The following is a 27,761-nucleotide window of genomic DNA, read 5'->3' as shown; positions in this document are numbered from 1 at the left end:
TTTTACATCACATATTTTTTGCTTTATTGCAGGAAATTGAGAAGTCCGAGGCCAACAACTTCCTGGTGCTGTTCCGCGACGCCGGCTGCCAGTTCCGGTCGGTGTACGCGTATTGCCCCGAGACGGAGGCGATCACGCGGCTGGCCGGCATCGGGCCCAAGACCGTCACCGGCAAGATGATCGAGCGCCTCTACAAGTACAACTCGGACAGGAAGCAGTTCAGCCAGATCCCGGCCAAAACCATGTCGGCCAGCGTGGACGCCATCACCATTGCCGGTCACCTGTGGCAGAGCAAGAAGCACGGCACGCCCAAAAAGATGCACTTGAAGTAGCTCCAGACGGCAACAGTCTCTGGAACTTGGAGAGCCCTTTGAGCATTTTTTTGATATCCTTAACTCATTTGCTCCCAATAACGTATAAATACGTTTTTTGTTTTTATGTTCTAAGTGTCCCAAAGACGTATTTATACGTGTTTTTTTTAATGCTAGAGCATGCAGAAGGCTTTGATGCAGCCTCTCAGCTGCAAAGAACGGTTGCAGAAATGGTAGTTATTACACAAACGGCCAGCAGGTGGCAGCAGAGCAAAGGAGATCAACCAGGGCCATGTAGAAAAAAAGCTCAATTACTTACAATTTTAAATAGATTTGTGAAAACTGATGAAACTTAGCTCTCTTCTAATGCTAATTGCTGAAAAACTGAAACAGATAGAAACATCCTTTTTTTTTTCCTGATGAAAGAAGAGACTTTAATCTTTCTTTTGATGTTTTTATAGCAATAGAACACAATATTCTGTGGGCCTTGCAAAATCAGTCAAAATCCAGTAAAACAGCCGGGAGCGAACGGGACTGCTTCTGTGAAAATGGCGGCGAGTGAATGAGTTAAGATCCATGTTAAGGTCCATGTACTCGATGTCCTCACACGCAAGACGATTCAGTGCACTAGTAGAGCAACTGTCTTTTTCCACTACAGTGAATTTGCCTTTTTGCAGCTTTTTGGGGGGATTCACTGTTGTGCTCGGACCAAAGCCATGTATAAAAATATTGCAATCGGATGAGGGGAGGAGCTTCACTTAGTCAAGCCGTAGTGTTGTCTACCTTTTAAAAGTGCTTTGCTGCCATCTTGTGGCCTCTATATGCAATTACAAACCTTTTGGGGTGAGCGTCAACTACTCGCCGATGTTGCCTTCCACTACCGTATAACATCTTTGCACACTACCAGGACAACTTTGGCATTCTAGTAGTACAACTGAATGTTACTCATGAGGCAAAACTGTGCATTAGTGGACATCTGTATGCTACTAGTACTGATAGTGAAGCTCTAGATATTAACGATTCAAATTGTATAATGTCACTAGTAGTCCTGGTAGGACACAGTCGTTACCTCGTGCATAGTTTTGCCTCACTATTAATGTAGTTTTTCTACTAGTTTATCAAAGTTGTCCTACTAGCGAGAACAAGAGCGTACTAGTAGGATAAGAACCTTAAGATGGATATTACGCTCATGTTAGAGTATTTACTTGATATCTAGTTTATGTACTAGTATGCTCTTTGTCCTCACTAAAAGACAATTCGGCACACTAGTAGAGAAATACTGTCTTACTAATAACGTGCCTTCCACTACTGTATGACATTTCTGCACACTAGTAGCACAACTGCATGTTATTAGTGAGGCAACATTGCACACTAGTTGGCATGTATGTGCTACTAGTACTGATAGTGAAGCTCCAGATATGAACTATTCAATTTTTGTAATGTCACTAGTAGTCCTGGGCGGATGCAGTTGTTACCCCGTGCACAGTTTTGCTTCACTAGTAGTACTAGTAGAACACATTGGTCAAACAGTATGCCAAAGTTGTCTTACTAGTGAGGACAGAGAGTGTACTAGTATATGGACCTTAAAATTAAACGATATGAAATAGTACTTATTCCATCTTTAGGTCCGTGTACTTGTATGATTGACTAATAGACAATTCCGCTCACTAGTAGCAGGACTAGAGTGCACAGGTTATACGACTGTGTCACTAGTAACTTTTTTCCCCCCATTACTGCCTTCCACTGAGCGTCGTAGTGACGTATTCATTCAACACAGTTTAATTCTGTACTAGTAGGCCAAATGTGGCACGAGTAGTTGAAAACATTCCTAATAAAACACAGTTCTAAAATGGTCTTACTAGTATGGACACTAGTAGAGCGTGCACTAGTTAGTACATGGACCTTAATCGGGATGTCAAGAATATGAATGAAATGTTCAAACCGCTTTCCACGCTGGAAACATTTTGAATTGTACGATCACAACTGGAATGTGTGGAAGACAAATGAGTTTCCCAGACATCGTGTAGGATTTCAAACGGACGCCATGTTTCCCTCACGTGCCAAAACGCAACAACAAAAATCGGCAATCGATGCCTCGATGAAACTCCCAAGTGAATGTCCCGCCCCTCAAAGAGGCAGCGTGGTTGATCATGTGCGGCCTTATGCTTGTTTTGTGTCGCCGGGATGTGTCGTGATGGATCGTGTCGTTTTTTTTGTTTGTTTTGTTTTGGGGGGTTTTTGTCAGCGCCTGTTTGAGTTCAATTGGACGCAGGCCATGCAAAAGGGCCCGCCAGGTCTGATCAGGGATCAGTTCGAACTTCCAAGCGGCCTGTACAACTCTTGCTATGTTTTTTTTTTTTTTTTTTGTGCGTGTTTCAAGTGCCAAGAAGAGTGTTTTGCCATTTCCAGCGATCATATTGAGTATCAATAACCCTTCGTGGAATGGACTTATTTATTTCAGTTGTTATAACGTGTCTTAACATATTTTCGAGGCAATTTTATCCAGAGCGACAAAATCTAGTAAATGTCTTGAATTTATTTGTATATAATTGCAAGTGAACTTCGAGCAGCCTTTGAGTAGCTTTTCTAATTTATCATCCATACGCATCATTTCTGTGTTTTCATTTGGGGCTTTTTATTATGTCGCTATTTTATTCATCATCATCATCATTATTATTATGTTCTTTTCTGGTAAAAATCCAAAAAGTATGTGTCAGTGTCTGACAAAATCCCTCGTTGTGCAACGGAAACACGATCGCAGTGTTTGTCTTGTCTTAGATTCCGACTGTCCACAATTGTAAATATTTTTTTTTAAATGAATTTCACAACATATTCCCCTTTTTTTGTTAATTGTATTAATAAAGTTTTTCTTGATCTTCAAGTATGCATCAAGCACCGTACAGATATATTTTGGCATAAAGTATTTTTTGTAACATTTAACAGTTGATGAAACGGTGCGTTGAAGGAAGTTTGAGTACGTGGTGTCAAACGAAAGCGAGGAGGCAACGTATGAAGACTTTAGAGACTGAAATAATGACGTAATATCAATCCTATTTTTTTCCAACCCGTATGTTTCATTTTACTTAATATGCTCAACAGATCTTGTACATTTGTTGTGTTTTATCACCCAAGTCTTTGAGCTTTATTAAAATGCAGCAACTTTTAAGATTCCTCGTGCGTCATTTGCTCATTTAATTTCCTGTCTATGTATTTTAATGTCGTTATGTAACTCGACTTCTACTTAAGCCAGCTGTTGTATTTGGGATCAATTTGGCACCATTTATTATTTAATGTCTCTAAAAGTAACAAATTACCTTTGATTTTGTTTTGTTTTCATTTCAATGAGTTTTCCAAATGTAATGGGAAGAACTGGGGAAACAAAATCGACATGATAATGCATTTATATTTAATTTTCGGGGGTTAACATGTACAGTTTGTACTACAAAGTACCTTACATATACGCTTGGGAAAGTGGAATTCTATGATTTTAAATTTCCAGCGTTTAAATGGACCCCAAAGATAACAGTCATTGGTAGCCCATAGGCAGTATTGTGACCCGTTTGGGGCTTTTTGATGGTTCTGACCAAGCCATTTCAAAATAAGATATTGAATTAAGTACAGAGTGTGGGTACTTTTGACACTTCTGACAATGTATAGGCTACAGCTTACTGTATCCAGTAATTTAAGTGTGGAAGCAAAAGAATCACTTTAAATACAGTTGTTGTATTTACCTTTTAAATTCAACACATTTGCATTTCAACGTCAAGAAGAAAAAAAAGCATAATTTTAATCGTCGAGTGATACATTTTAATTGAGACATTTTTTGTAATGTTCCTTTTAGGCAAGGCAAGGCAAGGCAAGTTTATTTGTATAGCACATTTCATACACAAGGCAACTCAATGTGCTTTACACAAGGAAAGACAACACATAAGCATAAAAAAACAGTAGTTAACATTCAGAGGGAAAAAAAAAATAAAATAAAATAAAATAAAAATAAAAAATAAAAATAGGTTACAAAATTTACTAAAAAAAAAAAAAAAAAGTGTTTAGTGTTTAGTGTTATTTTTATACTGCATAACATTACAGCTTAATATGCACTTCTTAGTAGGCTATTAATTGAAAGCTCTCTTTTTTTTTTTAACACTTGTGCCTTCTAGGTACTTTGAAAAATACTTTTTTTTAGGTGGTATTTTACGTGAGGTTTTGAGAACGACTGCCCTGGAGACCAATTGTTTTGTGTTTCATTGTCACCATAGCAACTAGGGATGTCACGATAAGGGCAATATCGTGATATCGTGATATTAAAACTGCCACAATATCGTCGTCGTCATGTTCACAATGTTTAAAAGGAACACATCTGTTAAAAAAAGTCAGGTTGATTTCCGTTTGTGCAGTTCTAGCACCCTCTAGTGGCTGGTTTATTAGTGCAATTTAATTTTCACGAGGGATGTTTTGGCCTTCTATGTTTAAAATGTATGCTAATTGTCAGATGAAGGGGAACCTTATTTGCTTGTGAAGCGATCAATGTGCCTCAATATTGTTATTAGAGATTGTAGATGATTTATATGCATTGCTGTTATGTACAAAAGCACAATATTGTGCTTTTTTTTTTTTTTTTTTAGTATGAGCACTCGTTTTTTTTTTTTTTTTTTTTTTTTTTAATATTGTGATCTTTTTTAAATATCGCCAACACTCCCACAATATCGTGATAATTATCGTATCGTGACCTTCATATCGTGATAATATCGTATCGTGATGTTTGGATATCGTTACATCCCTAATTAGCAACACAAATTGATTTTTATTTTTTTAGGTTATCATCACATTTTATTATCAGCAATCATCTTATTGTTATCAACGTGCATTGTTTACTTTGAATTGGAAGATGAAGTTCACTGGGCTGGGCCGGGACGAGCCACACATGCATCAAGCCGGGAGGAAGGAAGGCGGGGTCAGGGGTCACAGTCGGCTTGAGTAGGAGGACGTGACGGTAGGCGGACAGGACTGCCTTCCTTCAGTCAAACAAGAAACAACACCGAGCGCCACCGGCGTGACAGCGTGCGTTCACGTCACGGAGACGCGGCGGCTGTGTTTTCAGCCCATGTTTTTTTCTCCTAAGCGGTGAGTGTTTCTCCCGGCTGCCCCTCCAACTACTGACGTCGCTTGTCGCCGGGGAACAGAGCACCCCGCCCGGCTAACGAGCGGATGATGATGATGCCGCCGCCTTCCTCCTCCTTCTCCTTCTCCTCCCGTCCTCGGCCTGGCGAGAGCTAGTCAAATCTCCCCCATTTAGTGGCTCCTGGTAAATTAGCCAGCTTGGTATGATTCTCCCAATTGAACTATTTGCTGCTTTTGCTGTAATCCGACAGCTGCGCGAGGCATGTAATGCTAACAAGTAGCCTAATCTCCTTATGGCTTTTTTTTTTTTGCTAACCGCCGCTTTCTTCGCAAGCTAACCTAGCATCGACTTTCTTGAATATTCTTGTTATGTTTCGGGTTCTGTTTGTGCCCCTTTTCATTCAAAGACACTCGCAAATGTTTGGCCCGAGTATCAGAAGTATTTGTGAACGTAGTCATCATTCATCTGACTTCTGCTGCGAGGTGTTTCGAAATTGCATAGTAACCAGCAGCCATAACGGAATAATAATTATTATACTGTTAAATTACTACACGTCACTGACGGTTGATAAATGATTATTGGTAGTTCTGGTACAAGGGTAATTACCGTACGGCTATACAGGTATTATCTAAATCTAATGATGTGACTGGTGAGTTACATTTGTAGCAAAATCAATGCAAAATTTTTTTTTAAATTGCCTTTTTGAGGAAAGTTTTGGGGCAATTTGATCAAAAACGCCTTCAACAAGCCTCTCGATTCATCTGTTACTCGGGGAACACCTTCTCTGTTTGGCTGACAAGTTTTATTGAGAAAATACTTTATCTCCACAATGAACTCGTTGGGGTCAATATTGTCAAAGTTGACATGTCAAAATGACTCTGATGTTTCAAATAGTGTCACTCGTCCTATAAACTTGACATAGGTAGTGCAAATGGAACATTTTCATCCAGAAGAGCAATGTGAGCAGTAGAATATTCATATATATTTTTTCGGGAATGTATTTGTTATGGGGGATTTTAAAGACGTTTAAAGTAGAGATTTCTGCAAACATGGCTACGCTTTGTCACGTTGCTTCAAGTAGGTTTGCAAAATTCCAGGAAATTTTTTCATGGGGTTTAGCGTGAATAAAGCAGGAATTTACACAATTGAATAGGGATGTAACGAAAATGGCAATATCGTGATATCGCGATATTAAAACTGCCACAATATATTAAGGCTGTGTGATATGCCCAAAAAAGAAAATCTCCATTTTCGCAGTCATTCAGGATGATTTTAACCTAATACATCCAACAAATGTTTATTTTAAGGTTACATTTATTCAAAAATAATTCCTGTGCAAATTGTTCAGACACCAGTAAAGTATATTGATTCTAGATCAGTTTTAACATACACTTAACATTCATAATTTGTGCTTAAATGCCACAATTTAAGTAGTTGGTAGCTATTGTAAACAAACTCAATTTCACGATTTAGCAAATTTTCAACGATTCGATTTTTTTAAAATGACGATGTATCGAATTAATTCGATTTATTGCCCAGCCCTGCAATATATCATCGTTGTCATGTCACAATATTAAAAGTAGTTCATCTGTTAAAAAAAGAAAGAAGTCAGATTGATTTCCATTTGTGCAGTTCTAGCACCCTCTGGTGGCTGGATTTTTAGTGCAGTTTAAATTTCACAAGGCATGTTTTGGCCCTTCTATGTTTAAAATCCATGCTTATAGTCAGAAAGGGAAACGTAATATGCTTGTGAACCGAGTAAATATGTGAATAGCTCAATGTGTGCCTCAATATTAAGTGTTATTAGAGATTGTAAGTTAATGTATTATTATTTATTTATTTTTGTTAGTATGAACTCATTATTTTTACAATATTGTGACTTTTTTTGTATCGCCAACCTCCCTACAATATCGTGATAATTATCGTATCAGGGCCTTCATATCATGATAATATCGTATGATCGTGATGTTTGGATATCGTTACATCCCTACAATTGAATGTTGGCCCTTAACTGGATCTTAAATATAGTTAGGGAAAATATTTTAGCATTATCATGACTAAAGCAACCAGACTTGATGCAATTATAGTTTTACCTTCAAAATACCCCCATTTTTTTCCCCCCGAGGCGTCGCCTGGTCACCTTTTTTCTTTTTTCTTTTTTGTCTTACGAGCTAAAGTTTGAGTTAAGGCAAACTTCAGATTCGCTACTTGAGCAAACTGAAGAAAAAAGGAGCCATTATTTTTTTCCACATTTTGTGCAGAAGTGTACATGAACACATGGAACGCTTTTTTTTTTTTTTTTTTTAAATCAATGCCGAGTTTTAAGCCAGTGATTTGTTCCAGAGGCTTTTGTGGATTTCGAGTGTGTCTCTGTTGCTATTTGCAGCCCGTCGCCACCATGACAGAAGAGGAAACCATAAATGTGAAGGAGGTGGAGATCATCAAGGTGATCTTGGACTTCCTCCACTCCAGGAAGTTGCACATCAGCATGCTGGCTCTGGAAAAGGAGAGCGGCGTCATCAACGGCCTCTACTCGGACGACATGCTCTTCCTCAGGTAGCCTCGATTGCAATGTTTTTTTTTCTCTTGTAAGTATCTTAAAAAGTTGTAGACGTCAACTTATTGTGATTGCTTTTAGGCAACTGGTGCTGGATGGCCAATGGGATGAAGTCCTGCAGTTCATTCAGCCTTTGGAGTGTATGGAGAAGTTTGACAAAAAGAGGTATGTTGTTGCAACTGCACTGCTTTTACTTCTCAGTCATGAATAAAAATATCACGGTGACAAATTGTCCATCCCAGGTTCCGCTACATCGTGCTAAAGCAGAAGTTTCTGGAAGCGCTGTGCGTGAATAACGCCATGTCTGCTGAGGATGAGCCACAGCATGTAAGGAAAAGCAGCAAGATTGTGTCTGACACTGTTAGAATTGGAATTTCATTCTGAATTTTGTGCTTCAAAACAATTAGACATTAGTGTCAAATTCCTTTTGCAAAGACAGAGGTGATGATTATATTACTTTAAAAATTGCTTTGCACGAAAGAGTATTCTGTAAGTCAGCACTTAGATGCAATTAAGCTACAGCCCATCACTAACTGCTGTGTAAATAATGCAGAGTAGTTTTTTTTTTTAGTGTGTCCTGTACTCATTCACTCATGTAGGCAAAAAAATTGCGCGCATCTTGATATTGCACAATATGTAATATCAATAATGTGCGTGTCCCCCCCCCTGGTTAAAGCGTCGGTTCCGTTTTTTTGTCTACATTGTTCTTGTCATTCACTCAAATCTGCCTTCGTTTAACTCGCTGGTTCGTGTAAATGGGGTCAACAGTGTGATCTGGTTCAACCGTGCTGTCACGTAGCTGCAGCCTGTGACAGTGTGGCGCAGCTTGTGCGTGGTGACAGGATGAGGTCGCATCATTCAGGCATCTGTGAACGCTGGAGTATGTAATACGCTTTTGACAGTAGGGACAAGTTCTGACCCTCATTTTTTACCCATTTAGATTTGCATTAGTGGAATATGAGTTGAGCAGCAAAATCTAGCAGTTTTTATTAATATCATCAGTAGGCGGCCATTTTGCCAGTTGCAGTCCGGTGAAAATGACATCACAGTTGCTCAGGTTTCACATAATAACCAAATCACAGGTCAACTTCAGAAAACAGGTGATCTGTGATTGGAACAACTATGATGTCATCTTCAGTCGACAGCAAGTGGCAAAATGGCCGCCCCCTAGTTTAAAGATGACAGTCTGATTAATATTAGACTGTCATATTTAAACTAGTGAGGTCACATATAACATTATTGTCAGGAAATGTTGAAGGTTGACTTCTACTTTAAGGATAGTTATGGACGTATTTCCCAACATTTTTTGAGCCAATGCAGAGAATTCTGACAAACAAAAATATAGATACCATTAGGGTTGCTCGATTATGGGAAAAAATCATAATCATGATTATTTTGGCAATAATTGAAATCAGGATTATTCAAACATTTATTTTTTGGTTAAAAAAAAAAAAGCACAAGAAAATGTTTAAACATTTACAAATATTAAAACCAATTAAAAAAATTGAAACACTACATTTATGTAAGCTTCTTTTGGGCCAAACAGATTATATATGTTAATTTATGTTGGCAAAAACTTGTGTGCACTGTGTTGTAGGGCTGCTAAATTATGAAGATATTAATCATGCTAATTTTATTTTCTGGTGCAAAACAAGAAAATGTGTAAACGTAAAAAAATATTACAAAAAAAAAATTCTTTGAAGCACTATAATTATGCAAGATACTTTTAGATAAAAAAAATATTAAATTAGTTATTTTAAAATTAAAAAAAGGTGTAAATGTATAAATTTAAGCAACTCAAAATGAGTATTAATAATCTTTTTTTTTTTTTACGATTATGCTGATTTTGTAATTGTGGATGTGTAAACGTAAAAAATATTTAAAAAAATGAAATTATTTGAAGCACTATAATTATGGAGGTCACTTTTGGATTAAAATTGATTAGTCATTTTAAAATTTAAAAAAGGGGCAAACGTATAAATTTAAGCAACTCAAAATGAGTATTTTTATTTATTTATTTATTTATTTTTTTACGATTATGCTGATTTTGTAATTGTGGCTGTGTAAACGTAAAAAATATTACGAAAAAATCATTATTTGAAGCACAATAATTATGAAGGTTACTTTTGGATTAAAATTGATTAATTTTGTTGTTTTAAAATTAAAAAAAGGTGTAAATTTATACATTTAAGCAACTCAAAATGAGTATTAAGAATCTTTTTTTTTCTTTTTTTTTTCTTTTTTTTTTTTTACGATTATGCTGATTTTTGTAATTGTGGAGTGTAATAATTGAAATTGTAATTGAATTTTGATTAATTGCACAGCCTTAGATGCCACTTTCAATTGTATTGTTCCTTGCGTGACATTTTTTTTTTTTTTTTTTAGTTGGAATTCACCATGCAGGAGGCGGTCAAGTGTCTGCACAGCCTGGAGGAGTTCTGCCCGTCAAAAGACGACTACAGCAAACTGTGTCTGCTGCTCACCTTGCCGCGCCTCACCAACCACGCCGAATTTAAAGCAAGAATTTTTATTGATTGATTGATTTTTTTTTAAACTAGCATCGTGGCATCTGTGGTTGAGTTGCTTTGTGACCTCACCGCCGCCGTCTTGTCAGGACTGGAACCCGAGTACGGCCCGGGTGCAGTGTTTCGAGGAGGCTTGCGCCATGGTGGCCGAGTTCATCCCGGCGGACAGGAAGCTGAGTGAGGCCGGCTTCAAAGCCAGCGGCGATCGCCTCTTCCAGCTGCTCCTCAAAGGAGTCCTCTACGAGTGCTGCGTGGAGTTCTGCCAGGTTGGGATCGACAGCAGTCTCCCCACGACAGTGGAACCTCTACTTACGAACGTCTCTTCATACGAAATTTTCGAGTTACGAAACGCCTCAACGGGAAAATATTGCCTCTTGTTACGAAAGAAATTTCTAGATACGAAAGGTAAAAATGCATTACGGAATGCAACATACTTTCGGCTATGGCTATTACCTACCATGAGCTTAAATACTAGATCGATGTTTGTGCATCTTTCTGGCATCCCATTGGCTAAGAGGAACCTCTACCATAGGTATCTATGAGCGTATCCTAGATCGGTGTCTATACAGCGTCCTCATCATTCATCCCGCGGCCCATGAGGTGTTCCCATAGTTTTTCGTAAATGTATGAACTAACAGCCAACGAATTTGTGCAAAAATTCAAACAATTGGTGATTGATGAAGGCACAGTAAGTTTTTAATTGCGACAAGACTGGCCTTTTTTTGGAAAAAAGATGCCATACCGGAAGTTTCCATGAAGTTTCAGAATTAGTTTAAAAGAATCGGCCAGAAAAAGTGTTCACCAGTCGGGCGTTTGCTCACTAAGATGATGTTTGCCTTGGACAATTCCGAAGGATGGTTTTAAAAAAAAAAAAAAAAAAAAGGAAACATCCATGGATCAGTTCTTTACAAAACACCAGGCAAAAAAAAAAAACCACTTCTGAGAGAGGAGAACATGAACCAAAGAGGGCAAAAAACGATGAGGACAGCAGTTAAAAAGGTAAATGACCATCATTTTTATTCTTTGTTTTTTTACATTATGCACAACTCTCATTTATTGTGCAATAATGTAATTGTAACATGTATTTGTTACATGTTTCGATGCATTTTTATGCTTTATAAAACATCTATGTCTGAATTTTGGGAGGCTTGGAACGGATTAGGGCATTTACATGGAAAATGCGTCTCTACTTACAAAATTTTCTACTTAAGATCTTTCTTCCAGAACAATTAATTTCGTAAGTAGAGGTACCACTGTATTTGCGGAAATCCTTTATCAAGGAATGTTGTTGTGTCAAAGCTGTGGCGGGATGTGTGTCTGTGTGCAGAGCAAGGCAACGGGTGAAGAGATCACCGAGAGCGAGGTCCTGCTGGGCGTGGACATGCTGTGCGGCAACGGCTGCGACGACGTGGACCTGTCCCTGCTGTCCTGGATGCAAAACCTGGCCCACAGCGTCTTCTCCTGCGCCTTTGAGCAGAAGCAGCTCAACATCCACGTGGACCGCCTGGTCAAACCGGCCAAGACGGGCTACGCCGACCTGCTCACGCCGCTCATCAGCAAACTGTCGCCGTACCCGTCCTCGCCGCTGCGGCGGCCCCAGTCCGCCGACACCTACATGTCGCGCTCGTTGAACCCGGCCCTGGACGGGCTGTCCTACGGACTGTCCAACCAGGAGAAGCGAGCGAGCGGCGGGGGCGAGGTGGCGCCGGGGAAAGGCGTCTCTCCCATGTCTCACTCGTTTGCCAACTTCCACTATCCTGGAGCGGGCGCACAGAATCTCAGCAGGAGCCTCATGATGGAGAGCTCCGACTGCCACAGCATTTTTGAGGAGTCGCCAGAAACGCAAGTTCAACTTTTCTACTACTATTGTATACAAATCTGCACTTTTGTGTCAATTTTGTTTCATTGTTTTGTCTATTTAAAACTCATTCACTGCCAGCCATTTTAGAAAATTTCAAAATTTTCAATACCCACGCGATATTACGTTCAATAATTATATAAAAACCAAATCTACCAAATGACAGAATAGACTGCCTACTTTTTGCCTTGTCCCGTTCTTTTATAATTGACAGTAGAAAAATGTAGGTTTGCCAAAATACAGCCATTTCTCCCATGGACTCCGAAACTGTGTTTATTTCGTATAAAATGGGGCAATGATGTCATCTACCGGTGGTTGGGCATCAGTAAAGTTGTTTCCAGGTTTGACATTTACAGTGGAGCGTAATCAGATTCTCCCCCATCTATCCCCGCTCAAAAAAAATATAATTGACAAGTATACTTGTCAAAGGCAGTGAATGATTTTTAAAGAGCAAAATGTTAAACTCAGTCGAACAATTTTATTCTTCATGTCTTTTGTCTATCTTAAATGTTAACTAGGGCTGTCACTATCAAATCTTTTTAAAAATTAATTATCCTATTGATTAGTCCATCAAATAATCAAGTAATCACCCATTCTCCATATTTTTTTTGTTAATCCACTAATGGGGTTTTTCCTGCCTCTAATAGAGGCAGAGATGGTATTATCCTAACTATGGTGGGTGACTACCGATACCAGGTATCGGTATTGGTGCCAGTACCAGTTTTATTTGAAGTATCGGTAGTCACGGTGATGACAGATACCATTATCAGTAGGGATGTTCGATACCACTTTTTTCAGACCGATACCGATACTCGGACCCTCAGTACTCACCGATACCGATACCAACTGCCGATACCAGTGGTACATTTTGACAAATAAAAAAAAAATCACTAAAAGATATTTTTAAACAAATATATTTCCCTTAATTTTGACAACAACAAAAAAAACAGCACAGTCACTCTTCAATAGTCTTAATGCTCAAAATAAAACACAAAAATGCTCTTTTTAGTTTAAGATTCACAATTTTGAAGTATTTTCAAACCGGTGAAGTTTTGGTGAAAAACTGCTGCAAGCTAGCGCCACCTACAGCCAAAGAGGACTCACTTAACGTCTTCCCCCTCTGCCGTCGCTCGCTTGTACTCGTCTGCGTCACGAGTACTCGAGTACTTGAAAAAAGGCTGGTATCGGCCCGATACCGATACCTGGTATCGGTACTCGCCCATCCCTAATTATCAGCCACCCTCCTGTAACCATTTTACTATCAGGGACTAGAAATTAGAAATGATATGAATACAAAGATGCCATTAATTTCATGCAATTTTAACGTCTTTCTTTGTAATCATCTGTCATTTTTGGGTGGGGAATTTTATTTACTAGTGGTATCGGCATTTTGGTATCAGTCGCGGTTGTCGCAAACAGGAAATGATCGAGTGCTCCATAATCTGTTCGTTATCGGTACAATAAAGAAAAAGAAAGCTTTTTCTTGTTCTGTTGTTGGTTCGGCCGGTCTTTCCAGTGCACTACTGTTGATATATCGCCTCCATAATGGCACAACGCTGCAACTGCAGTTAAAATGCGTTGCTACCGAGCTCAAGCAACGCAACTGGAGCGCTATGTTGAGTGATACTGGTGGCTCAGGCTGGAGGGTGGGGAGCAAATTAGGTGGGGAGGTGGCCGCCTCCGAATTTTGTACACAGGAAAAACCCTGACTAGGGTTGAACATGACTGGAATTGAATGGATGTAACTACTTATTATTTATTATCTTCTGAACATATCAATTAGTAAGCAGTAAGCACCAACAAAATTTGCCTATGCTAAACGATTAGCAATCGTGCTTAGCATTAGCGCGCTAGTGAGTACCATTTAAGGTAAACAATCACTAATTAGTTCACACATACATCATTATATCTACATGAATTGAATTGTCTGGATATAGCTACTAATTACCACTAATTATTCAACATGAACAAAATTAGCGGTTAGCAATCATGATTAGCATTAGCGCGCAAGTAGGTACACAAACACTAACTTCACACAAGTTCACACAAACACCATTTTGTCAACATTACACATGGAATAGTGTCTTAAAAGTCATTTACAGATGATGCTGCAGCAATAGTTAATGAGTAAACGAGGGGAGGTGCCTGTTAGCTTAACTTAACTTAACTTCCTGTCCACTGTGTGCGTCTGCAAAAAACGGCCCGTGTCGAAACATGGATGGCGGTACAAACATTGGGGAACAAAAGTAGTTCAAAGCTGGCTTATGAGATCTCGTGTGTGTGACTGTGTGTGACTGTGTGTTGCTTTTGTAGGTCGAGGACCGACACACCTGTGGACAAAATGATGGCTTCGAGCGGAGCTCAGAATTCGCGTCCCGCCTCAGCTCCTGGAGAGGACGCACCACCAGCTGGTGGCTCTGCTGAAAAGAACGAGGTGAGTCCCAAACTTACCGTATTTTTCGGATTATAAGTCGCAGTTTTTTTTCATAGTTTTGGCCGGCGGTGCGACTTAATACTCTGGTGCGACTTATGTGTGAAATTAACACATAATTATATCATTTCACATGTTATTTTCACACTAAACCGCAAGAGGGCGCTCTAGGCCTGTGTTGATAAGTTCAACATTGCATCGTCTACCACCCAAGTTGGGGGAGTTGTTTAATAGTGACACCGAGGATGAAGATTTCATTGGATTTAGTGATTTGGAGTGAAACTGATAGTTTGGTAAACTTATTAGCATGTTCTTTATGCTAGAGTTATATGAATAACTTGTAGTGATGGGAACTTAATTCACTCACGGAACGTTGGGACGAAGGGAGAGTTCCGGGTGGGAAGGTTTTGTTATGTCGGAAAGGGGAGTTAGCCTGTTAGCTTCTAGCTGAGTGGGGAGTTGCTGTTAAGACCTCAGAAGGTGACGTCAATAAAACGCCAGCCTTTGGCTCCGCGCTTCAACACTCCTCAACTCTTAATATGTTACGTCGTTGCTGACATTACCAGGCATGTCAGTCATGTAACGTTAGTATACCGTACACTTATTCAGCCTGTTGTTCTCTCTTTTATTTTTATTTTAAATTGCCTTTCAAGATGACATGTATGTTGTTGGTGTTGGATTTTACCAAATAAAGTTCCCCCAAAAATGAGACTTATACTCCAGTGCGACTTATATATGTTTTTTCCTTCTTAATTATGTATTTTTTGGCTGGTTCGATTTATAATCCGGAGCGACGTATAATCCGAAAAATACGGTAATACTCATATGGCAATGCTGAATGTTGCTTGCAGGGGAGGGAGCCTTCTGTGAATTGTGAAAACTGCAAGTAGTTGATACCCCCAAAAATGTTTAGAATTGCATACAAAGCTTGTTTCTCAATCAGGATGTAACACCTCCAACTGACTTCCTTGATAACGATTACTGTACTACTTCCCTGACATTTCTTTGGTGACATCTTGTGGCCATTCCAGAAAGTACATAAAACTTGGAAATGATGGATTGTGAACCCCAAATATGCAATATGCAGGGGGATGCAGTGTTTACTGTCGTGCATCATGCATTGCTTAGGAGCTGGCGTGTTGTCTTTCCTCTCTGGGTGTTCGCCTGCACTGGATGTCTAAATATAAACTCGGCTTAATCACAACATGAGTCATCGTCCCTCTGCAAGCTTGACAGGCACCTGCAGCTTCAAGCACATACATTCAGGATGTCAAGCCGGGCTTTGGTTTACATCTCAGATGACAATAGAACTTAAAATGTGCATTGTCTTGGGTTGAGCTATAGCAACCAACATCTTGATTAATGCACTTAGTTCCCATCAAGTCAAGAAGAAAAAAAACACAAATGGAGTTCATAAGACCTTTTGGGGTTGGCACTTGGTCATGAAACAGTATAACATCTTGCTACATGGGAAGCACGTGCATGCACATGGCAGATGCATTGTAACCGAAATAACACAAAACACTTCAGGGAGGATGTATATTTTCGGGCTATAATGGGCATAGTTTGATGGCTAATTGCACAATTATTATTAAGAAGGAAGTGGCAATTGCGCCAATTAGCCCCAGATGAAATGAGGGCACGTATATAGCGGGGAGGGGCGACTCGTGACGTCATCCCCATTTTAGCCCCGCCCGCAAAACAAGACGACTAGTGTGAAAAAGAGTTTCATGCTATATTTCCACAAATTCATTACTAAATTGATCTCAGTCTGCACATTCTCAACACTTACTGTATCTTCCAACAAGGGTTATTATAGTTTCGGAATTTTTCATTTCGTTTGGTTTTTGTTTTTTAAATTTACTTAGTTTTCAGTAGTTTTCAGGTTAGTTCTGTTAGTTTGTATTAGTTAGTTATTTAATAAATGCTTAGTTTTAGTTTAATTTTAGTTAGTTTCAGTATTAGTTTTAGTTTTAAAAAAAAATGTGTATATTACTTGTCCACAATTAAAAAAACAAAAAACACCTTGTTGGCGATGTCATCTGAAGGTGCTTTTCTATTGGCTGCTGCTAGATGATGTCACTTCTGTGTGACACACTTTCAAATATCCTTATTCTGGTTATCAAAATAAATTGACTTAAAAATCACATTTAAAATCAAACCCAAAGGCTCCTACATTAAATTAATTAAAACAAAGGACATTTTTTTTTTCTATAATTATAATTATTTTAGTTAGTTTTGTAAACATAAAATGTAGTTTGTTAGTTTTCATTTTTTAAAAAGCATTTTCATCTATTTTATTTCGTTAACGATTTTTTTTTTCCAATTTGTTTTATTTTCTTTGTTAGTTTTAGTTAACTAAAATAAATAACCTTGCTTCCAATATATTTTAAAATAACACAAAAGTGACTTAACAGGGTTTTTAAATTTTTAAAACATTTATTAGTTTTTTTTTTTCCATTTTCACTACATTGAAATGTACTCGTTGATACAGTACATTTGCATTTTCCTTCATTCAAGGGGAGAAGAATGTAGGTGGAGTTTGACATATTCCCACACAATGACCCACCTCGCGCATGAAATTTCTTTTGTGTTCCAATCGGCTTGTTTTCATACTTCCCATCATATCCCGAAACCAATCCTTTTTTTCTGTGTGTATTATATAACGCATGCCCGTTGTGCTCCAACCTGCAGCTGTGGGACTCCACCGAGAAGTACGAGGAGTATTACCGCCAGCGCCTCCGTGTGCAGCAGCACCTGGAGCAGAAGCAGCAGCAGAGGCAGATGTACAAGCAGATGCTGTTGGAAGGCGGCGTGCAGCAGGAGCCTCCGCCCGCTGACCTGCAGCACAGCCTCACGGAAAAGTTCCTCAACAGGTACAGAAACGCAGGCTTGTCGCCTTTCCGCGTCCGGCAGACGAAAAAGAGAGAGGGGGGAACATTTTCACACCTCCCCCAATGCACAATGCACCATCTGTGCTGACCAGCACATCATGCCATTTTTCTTATTACATTTCCCCAGAGAATGGCCACAGTATCTGCATTATTCACATCTTCAGCTGTTTCTCTCGATTTCATTCAACTGAAATATGACAGAAGTTGTGTTAGTCACTTCACTTCAAGATCAGACGCATACATTGCAACCAGAAGAAAGAATGTGTCTGTTCACAGGAATAATTTCTCATTTCCGACCAAATGTAAATAGAAGCTTCATGAGAAATCCCTTGAAAACCTAGGGAAGGGATTCTCCAACTCTTTTTGATCCAAGGATACTTACAGAGGACATATTTTTGCAATTTTTCCATAACACCAATGCCAATCAAACACAACTACCCTAGACGCCTAAATACTAAATTAACTCATTTGCTCCCAATAACATGTAAATACGTTTTGTTTTTGTTTTTTATGTTTTAAGTGTCCCAAAGAAATATTTATACGTTTTTTTTTTTTTTTTTTTTTTTTTTTTTTTTTTTTTTAATGCTAGAGCATACAGAAGGCTTTGATGCAGCCTCTCAACTGCAAAGAACGGTTGCAGAAATGGAAGTTATTACACAAACGGCCAGCAGGTGGCAGCAGAGCAAAGGAGATCAACCAGGGCCATGTAGAAAAAAAAAGCTCATTTAGAATTTTGAATAGATTTGTGAAAACTGATGAAACTTAGCTCTCTTCTAATGCTAATTGCTACGGAAACAGATAGAAACATACTTTCTTTTCCTGATGAAAGAAGAGACTTGAATCTTTCTTTTGATGGGTTCCATGCTTTTATAGCAATAGAACACAATATTCTGTGGGCCTTGCAAAATCAGTCAAAATCCAGTAAAACGGCCAGGAGCGAACGGGATTGCGAAATGTGAAAATGGCGGCGAGTGAATGAGTGAATAAAGGGATACCCATCTAGCCATTTTCAGCAGTAGAAAATATTTTGTCTATAGTTAATGTGATAAGGTCATCATTATCATTTTTCATGTACCAAGAACACATTTTGCCACTTGTTGTTGACTGATGATGACATCATGCATGCTCAGGGCTCACTTTGCAAACGTCACATGATCAAACCCAGAAAATAGGTGAGCCGTGTTTTGCTCTTACCTGAGCTTTGAGCATCTGTGGTGTCATTTTCAATCGACAGCATGTGGCAAAATGTGTTTTTCTTTTTTTTTTTTTTTTTTAAAGGTATTAATTCAACATGGAAAAATAATGACATTATCAAATTAATTGTAGACAAAATCAATTTTTACTCATGAAAATGTCTGAGTCAAGTCATCCCTATAAAGACAATTTTTAAGGGAAAATGTTTAAGTTTTTTTTAATGTTATGATAATAAATGTACTTATTTATTACTGTTATTTATAGGGTTGGGTTTAAAAAATTAATTGCTATTGAATAAATTTTCTTTTTCAGTTACTTTTATTTGAAATGTAATGTTTGTGGATTTTTTTTTTTTTTTTTTTTTTATAATCATCATGTCCTTGATATTTAAGAAGAATTGATGTTCCATAATTAATCAATATTGCATTGAACTGAAGTGAATCAAGTCAGGAAAAAAAATGTAATCGGTTGAGGAAATTTTAATTGATACCCAGCGTAATTATTTTTGGGGAAAAAAAAAATTGTATTGTGAGAATAAAATTTTGTTAATAATTTTGTTTTAAAATTGTATTAAACAAAAATGATTAGAACAAAGATTTGTCGAGATAAAACGTCATAAGAGAGAATTTGCTTCTATTTTTCCTAAGATAAATAATTCAGCTTTTTTTTTTTTTTTTACACAATTTTTGCTTCAGTGAACATTGTGCTAATTTTCTGGTGCTTCTGGCGTTGGCCACCTGGGGGCAATATACTGCATTTTGGAGATTGGTTTCCGCCCCTCAGTAAGTTAGCTGCAGTAATTAATAATTATTGTCAGAGGAACGTATATGTCGACATGTTGCTCCAGTTTGTGTTGTAATATTTGTTGGTTAAAGGCTTATAACATCATGATGACATAATGCCATTTTGTTAGCCTGTCTATGACACAGAACATGATGTGTGCGTTTGTGGTCAGGTCCATCCAGAAGCTGGAGGAGCTCAACGTGGGGATGGAGAATTTAGGAGAGGAGGTGAAGTCGTTGGCCCAGCAGTGCAACGGCAACGCGGACGCCTCCGAGTGCAACAACAACCCCCCTTCGACCAGCCCCGAACGCAGTAGGGGCGGTGGGGGCGGGGCCCTCAGCAGCACACCGCAGCACGTTGCGGGAGGCCGTCCAGTCTCGCCCCCGAACGAATCTCCCGTTTCCTCGCAGAGGTTGGTGCGATGTCACAGCGTTCGTTCACACTCAAACAAACAAACAAACAGACAAGACATCTGAAAGAATTTTTGTTTTGTGTTTGTCGACAGCATGCAGAATCACAAAGCAGGTCCACACGGTGACTCACCGGGCTCGTTATCCCACAGTAAAGAGGTGTGTTTACATACAATGTACACATTGTGCTTTGTGTTCATTAGCGCTTACTATTCATAAATTAGAAGGCAAGGCAGCTTTATTATCATAAGGTAGCCCAAAGCACACCACCTACAAACATTTTCAGACATTAGATAAGATTAAAAGACCTTTAAAAGCGAAGGAATGAAATACACAAAACAACTGATTTTAAAAATATAATTTATATCTGTGTGCAGCATAACAGCTAGCAGCTGCTTCACCATGTTTGCTTTGAAACCTGCGTCAATTATTGGAGCCGTTGTACATTTTTTTATGGAACCATACCTACTTACCCATCGCAGAAAACTACAGTTTGTAACTCGTTTTAATCAGCTTTGCCAGTATGCCCTCTGTGATGTCCCTGCATATGGGAAAGGAGAGCCACAGTTGAAATGTACTTTCGATTACTGAACAGTTTAATTCAGTTTGATTTATCCATCCATCCATTTTCTTAACCGATTGTTCCTCACAAGGGTCACGGGGGTGCTGGAGCCTTTCTCTTATATATTTAAATTGAATCTACTGGGGTCACCGTCCGCACGTTCCACACTATAATACGTCCCTGTGACATAGAGGGTGTGCAGCTTTAAAAGGTCTGGTGAGTGACATGCGTGTCAGAAACTGTTGTGAGCTCAGGATAGCAACTGGCTATCACCATTAGCCAAAACTGTATTACTAATGCTGCATTCGAGGATGGTCGGAAGTCGGATATATCCGAGTTGGTTTTTCCCAGTTCCGACCTGAAAGCGTTTGAGGCGAAAGTAAATAACCAAAATGGCGGATTAGTGATAAATTGTTTTTTTATTTTGGTTCTTAAAACTCATTTTGACCTCCAGAAAACTTACCTTCTTGTAATTTTGCTTCATGTATTGTTTTTATCTTATTTCACAAGCATTCCATACAGTTCAGTAGTTCACCGTATGATTTCATGCATGATATAGCGGCATACTGTCAAGTACGTTGCGTTACGTGAAGTTATGTTGGATATTTATGAATGAAGAAAGCTATCCAGTTTTATACTCCAATAAATTGTGATTTACCATTTACGGCCTGTGTTTCCAAAGGGGTCACCATTGTAGAGTGACGTCACTTTTTTTCCGACTTCGCAAGTGGAATTTCCAAGTTCAAGGGGGCGCTGCCGTACACACTTCCTGGTTTGAACTTTGAAAAGTTTGACTTCCGACCATCCTCGAATGCAGCATAATATACAGCTTAGTTCACAATGAGGCTAATAAGGATTACCAGATTATTATTATTAATGCAGTGACATGCTGCTTTAAGATTGAGGTTATCTCAAAACACAGTTCTATTAAATAGATCTAATCTGACTTTGATCTGACTTTTTTTTTTTTTTTTTTTTTTTAAATACAGGGTGACGACAAAGAAAAACAACTGTTTGTGCCCGTGCATACTCTGGAGGACACTCAGGCTGTTCGTGCTGTTTCCTTCCACCCGTCTGGCGCCCTCTACGCGGTTGGCTCCAACTCCAAAACTCTCCGCGTCTGCGCTTATCCGGAAACGCTCGACACCAGGTGACTGTCGCACTCAGACAAATAACTATACGACGCTAACTTTATTCCTCCTTTTTAAAAATCCTTTCTTTTGCTAAGTGGCTTAAGTCCAGCGAAACAGCCGGTGGTCCGCTTCAAGAGGAACAAACACCACAAAGGTTCCATCTACTGTGTGGCCTGGAGCCACTGTGGGCAGTTGTTGGCCACCGGCTCCAACGACAAATACGTCAAAGTTCTACCGTTCAGCGCCGAGACCTGCAACGCCACAGGTAAAGCATTGGTAAACACTGAAGAACGACTCAGGGCAGAGATGGATGTATGAATAGATGATCGATAGATAGATGGGTGGATGGCTAGCTAGCTATCCAGATCGATAGTTATTTAGCTATTTAGCTACAGTTTGGCCTAGAAATATTTGGACAGTGGATTTAAACGGAAACAACTACAACGGAATTGAAGTGCAGACGTGAAGCTTTAATTCAAGAGGTAGAACAGAAATAGATTAAGCATATAGGAATTGTAGCTGTTCCTGTGCAAATGCTCCTTATTCCAGGGGCTCAAAAGTAATTGGACACATAAAACATAACGTAAAGTAAAATGGTACTTTTCCATATTTTGTTGGGAATCCTTTGCAGGCAATGACTGCCTGAAGTCTGGAACCGATGGACATCACTAAACGCTGGCATTTCTGCTCTCTCTTTGATGTGTTTTTTTTTGTCAGCCTCAGGATGGGCTGTTTCACCCCTATTGAGAGCTCCTTTGACAGCCTGTTGTGTGTTCACAGCAACAGCTTTCAAATGCAAATGCCACACCGAAAATCAGCTCCAGACCTTTTAAACTGCGTATTTGATGACAGGTTAATGAGGGAAGGGCTCATGTTATTTTATTTTATTTTTTCAGCCTTCTGACAATTGTCCAATTACTTTTGGTCCCCTGAAAAAGAGACAGCTACATTTTAAAGAGCTGTAATTCCCAAACCCCTGCTCCAATTTGGATGCCAATACTCTCAAAATAAAGCAGAGAGTCTGCACATTAATTCTAAATTGATTCTATGACTGTATCCTGAATATGTTTTTGTCAACAGCTAAAATAACTAAACTCGTGTCACTGTCCAAATATTTTTGGGCCTAACTGTATTTAGCTATTCAGATGGATGGATGGATGGATGGATGGATTCAATTCAATTCAACTTTATTTATCCCCTAGGGAAAAATTAAAAACAGGATGGAAAGATGGATATTTTTAGCTATGTAGCTTTAGCTCTATTGATGGATGAATGGATGGCTAGATAGATGGCTAACTAGCTAGCTAGCAATACAGATAGATATTTAGCTATATCACAGACAGACAGACAGAAAAACAAATTCTACTTGCCTCCCCACAGGCCCAGACTTGGAGTTCAGCATGCACGACGGCACCATCAGGGACTTGGCCTTCATGGAGGGTCCCGAAAGCGGAGGGGCCATCTTGATCAGCGCCGGAGCGGGAGACTGCAACATCTACACCACCGACTGCCAGCGAGGCCAAGGACTGCACGCGCTCAGCGGACACACGGGTAACGCGCTGGCGCAAGCGACCGGCCAGACCGCCCTGTTGGACACGTGCGCCTTTGCTTTGTTTGCAGGTCACATTCTGTCTCTCTACACGTGGGGGGGGTGGATGATCGCGTCGGGCTCCCAGGACAAGACGGTGCGTTTCTGGGACCTCAGGGTGCCCACCTGCGTGCGGGTGGTGGGCACGGCCTTCCACGGATCAGGTATGGCGACGTTTGGAAAGCTTTCTTCATGTGGTTTTGGCTCAGTTGGGGACGCACGTTGCTGAGCGAGCCCAACAGTTGCGTCGATTTAACTGTTTTATATCGGGATGAAACATTTCCAAAAATAACATCATTGCAATTTTTCCCCCTCAGTAATGCAGTTTTTTTTTGTTTTTTGTTTTTTGCAACTGCAATTTTTAATGCAATTCCTTTTTCAAGGTTCTGTATTTTTTAACAAACAAAAGTAATACATTGATTAAAATTAATATTTGTATTACAATAGACATTATTTTATTATTCAAATCAAATGAACTAGTTTGCATATTTTATTCACATTGAAAGTTATTTTTTGTCTCATCTATGAATAACCATTTTTTTAAAGCAATTAGGAATGTTAAAAATATAATGAAATGAACAAATTAAATATTTTATATACTTTTTTTCAAACATTTTGGTTAGTTTTAGTTTTATTTATTACCTCATGAATTTGAAGAGTATTGATTTTATTCTTAAAGTAAAATGAACTATTTACAATGTTTTATACACACTTTCATTATTTTTGTTTCATTTTTTTTTACCTCATCTATGAATGACCATTAGAATTAAATGAATCATAAATATTTGCTTTTATTGAAATGAAATACATTTTTTACATATATAAATACATTGTAAAATAATTTTATTAAAATGTGGATTTTTTTTTTTTAATCTATGAATGTCCATTATAATTAAATTTAGAACAATAAATATATAATGAATTACTAGGTTTTATTGAAATGAAATACATTTTTTACAAATATAAATACATTATAAAATGAATTATATTTAATATATAGATTTTCATTTTTTTTAAACATCTATGAATGTCCATTATAATTAAATTTAGAACAATAAATATATAATGAATTACTAGGTTTTATTGAAATGAAATACATTTTTTACATATATATATATATATATATATATATATATATATATATATATATATATACATAAATATATATACATAAATACATTATAAAATGAATTATATTTGTTAATATATAGATTTTCATTTTTCAAAACATCTATGAATGTCCATTATAATTAAATTTAGAACAACAACAATATAATGAATTACTTTATTATTAAAATAAAGTATTCTATGTATTTTCTTTAAACATGGTTTACCACAAAAACAAAAGAAAATTTGAAAAACTTTTCTTTTTTTTTTTCTTACCTCATTGGTAATTGTAAATATGGGAGGGGGCCACAATTTTTCAGTACGACTGGAACGTCACATGAAGACCACACATAAAATACATTAATTGATTTATTTATTTATTTTTTCCTAAATTCCCCAAATTCTCCAAAAAAATGTTTTATAAATTTCCAATAAGTTTTCCTCCAATAAGTTTTAGATTAGATAAGATTTAAAAGTGATTTCTAATGAATCAGGTGGCAGTTACGCAACCTTGGCCTTGCCTAGTTTGAAGAATCAACAGCACATGGACCCAAAAGTTGGATTTCAACACTCAAGATGAAGTCTGATACGTGTCACGTGACATGGACTTGCGTCCGTCTAACCCCCCCCCCCCCACAGGCAGCCCGGTGGCCTCGGTGGCGGTGGACCCGAGCGGGCGCCTGCTGGCGACGGGCCAGGAGGACAGCGCGTGCATGTTGTACGACATCCGAGGCGGGCGCATCGTGCAGGTGTACCGGCCGCACGCCAGCGACGTGCGCTCGGTCCGCTTCTCGCCCGGCGCGCGCTACCTGCTCACCGGGTCCTACGACGCCAAGGTCATGGTCACCAACCTGCAAGGTCAGTCGTTAAAAAAAATAATAATAATAATAATCTGCTTCCCATTTTTGAAAGTTGTTTATTTTTTTCCTCCGTCCGTTCAGGCGACCTGACCAAGCAGCTTCCCGTGACGGTGGTGGGCGAGCACGGCGACAAGGTGATCCAGTGCCGCTGGCACACCCACGACCTCTCCTTCCTGTCCTCGTCCGCCGACCGCACCGTCACGCTCTGGACGCACAACCCGTGACGATCGCGCGGTTCGGAAAACACGCTAACGTCACCGTTAGCATCGTAGGACGTCGCAATGAAGCACATGGCATCGCACGATGGAAAATCATTGTCAGCATTTATTCCATATTTTCCATAACCTGCTTAAAAGGGGATACTTGACTCGTTGAACTGTCCACTGATGATGACATCATCTGTGCTGAGGAAGTCGGTAACGGCCAATCGTGGCCCACCTGTTTTGTGGGGTTAGTTAGCAAACTGAGCACAGGTGATGTCATCATCAGTTGACAGCAAGTAGAAAAATTACTTTTTAAAGGTATTAATTGTACATGGAAAATAATGAAGTTGCCACATTCATTATGGACAAAATATGAATTGCTGAAAATGGCTCAATGAGTTCGGTATCCCCTTAAAAAGTCATTTTTGTACTTGCTGTCGACTGATGATGACATCATCTGTGCTGAGGAAGTAGGTAACGGCCAATCATGGCTCACCTGCTTTCTGGGGTTGGTTAGCAAACTGAGCCATGATTGGTCGTTACCTACTTCCTCATCACAGGTGATGTCATCACCAGTCGACAGCATGTACAAAAATTACTTTTTAAAGGTATTAAGTGTACAAGATAAATAATGAAGTTACCACATTAATTATAGACAAAATATTAATTGCTGAAAATGGCTCAACGAGGCAGGTATCCCCTTAAAAAGTCATTTTTGTGCTTGCTGTCGACTAATGATGACATCACCTGTGCTGAGGAAGTAGGTAACGGCCAATCATGGCTCACTTTGTTGACCAACCCCAGAAAACATGTAGCCATGATTGGTTGTTACCGATCATCATCAGTGATGTCATCATCAGTCGACAGCAAGAGGAAAAAAATAGTTTTTAAAGGTATTAATTGTACATGAAAAATAACAAAATTAAATCTGGACAAAATCTGAACTTTTCACTGCTGAAAATGGCTCAATGAGTCAAGTATTCCTTTAAGGTCCGTGTACTAGTAGAATGTACTTTCTTTTTACTACAAACACAATTCTGCGCACTAGATGAACAACTCGTACTCGGACTATTTTTGCTCTTGAGCCACTTTTAGCCTACTAGTGCGGAATTAATAGTAACTACTATCCAACACTACTCGGACATACCAATGGTTACTGTATAGGTCACACACTAGTAGCCTCCTGGATTCTACTGTTAGCACCAAAAATCCTACTGATAATTTGGCACTCGTAAGCACAAAAAGTGTACTAGTACGTGCACCTTAAGATGGATATCAAGAATTTCACATATATTAGTAATATTTTTTAGCTACTGGATAAGATCATTGCACACTAGTAGGCCAACTTTGGAATACTAGTTAGACGACATGTTACTAGTAAGGCAAAACTAGTAGTGGGCATTTTGGTGCTATATAAATAAAGATGACTTGACTATTAGGTGGGTCCTGGATCCTTCTCGTAGTACCAAAAATTCTTCCTACTGATAATTTGACATTGACACTAGTAACCACAAAAAAAAACGTGTACTAGTACATGCACCTTCAGCTGGATATCAAGGATTTCACATATATTAGTAATATTTTCTTTTCTTTTTTTTGCATACTAGGAGGCCAACTTTGGAATACTAGTCGGACAATGACATGTTACTAGTAAGGCAAAACTAGTAGTGGGCATTTTGGTGCTATTAGTTGGGTCCTGGATCCTACTAGCAGCACCAAATTTCCTATTGATAATTTGACATTGACACTAGTAAACGCAAAGTGTACTAGTGCATACACCTTCAGCTGGATATTTCCGGATTTTTCACTACTGTATAACATTTTTGCACATTAGTAGGCCAACTTTGGAATACTAGTAGGACAACTGCGTGTTACTAGTCAGGCAAAACTATTAGTGGACATCTTGGTGCTATTAGTTGGGTCCTGGATCCTACTAGTAGCACCAAAATTCCTACTGATTCACATGTAGTTGTCCTACTAGTAAGCACACAAAAAAAAGTGTACTAGTACATGCACCTTAAGTTGGATTTCAAGGATTTTACATATATTAGTAATATTTCTTTCCACTGCTGTATAACATTTTTGCACACTAGTAGGACAACTAACTACTACTACTAGTAGCATTTTTGGTGCTACTGGTTGGGTCCAGGAGTCTACTATTACATGACACATGCCTACTACTTAGGCCTGGTAATGTTACTAGTGCAGTACAGTAACTTATGATTG

The 27,761-nt window shown here is 38.7% G+C and overlaps 2 protein-coding genes across 7 annotated transcripts in view; both read left to right on the top strand.

Moving 5' to 3' along the window:
- camsap2b (calmodulin regulated spectrin-associated protein family, member 2b) overlaps positions 1–3,477 on the top strand; it is a 69,911-nt gene extending 66,434 nt beyond the window's left edge. For all 4 annotated transcript variants that reach the window (XM_077514091.1, XM_077514082.1, XM_077514111.1 and 1 more), the window contains one exon: positions 33–3,477. In XM_077514091.1, the coding sequence (XP_077370217.1) occupies positions 33–332 (300 nt within the window). In that variant the 3' untranslated portion in view covers positions 333–3,477. The remainder of the gene's footprint in view (positions 1–32) is intronic.
- A 1,759-nt stretch (positions 3,478–5,236) lies between these two features.
- wdr47a (WD repeat domain 47a) lies at positions 5,237–25,994 on the top strand. Of its 3 annotated transcripts, none has more exons than XM_077514027.1 (17): positions 5,237–5,432; positions 7,817–7,986; positions 8,069–8,152; positions 8,230–8,314; positions 10,373–10,504; positions 10,602–10,778; positions 11,840–12,354; positions 14,684–14,804; positions 17,496–17,677; positions 19,845–20,084; positions 20,178–20,241; positions 21,634–21,794; positions 21,873–22,042; positions 23,158–23,328; positions 23,398–23,529; positions 25,112–25,330; positions 25,414–25,994. In XM_077514027.1, the coding sequence occupies exons 2-17, from the start codon at positions 7,829–7,831 to the stop codon at positions 25,554–25,556; spliced, it is 2,754 nt and encodes a 917-aa protein (XP_077370153.1). In that variant the 5' UTR covers positions 5,237–5,432; positions 7,817–7,828; the 3' UTR covers positions 25,557–25,994. The 3 variants fall into 3 exon arrangements, with proteins under 3 accessions (XP_077370153.1, XP_077370169.1, XP_077370159.1); XM_077514043.1 differs by lacking the exon at positions 5,237–5,432 and adding an exon at positions 5,440–5,613; XM_077514033.1 differs by lacking the exon at positions 5,237–5,432 and adding an exon at positions 5,440–5,630.
- Positions 25,995–27,761: the final 1,767 nt, after the last annotated feature.

The sequence above is a fragment of the Festucalex cinctus genome, chromosome 1 (genome assembly GCF_051991245.1).
Source record: "Festucalex cinctus isolate MCC-2025b chromosome 1, RoL_Fcin_1.0, whole genome shotgun sequence".
In the NCBI taxonomy this organism is placed as follows: domain Eukaryota; kingdom Metazoa; phylum Chordata; class Actinopteri; order Syngnathiformes; family Syngnathidae; genus Festucalex; species Festucalex cinctus.
This window is presented reverse-complemented; position numbering and strand designations above follow the sequence as displayed.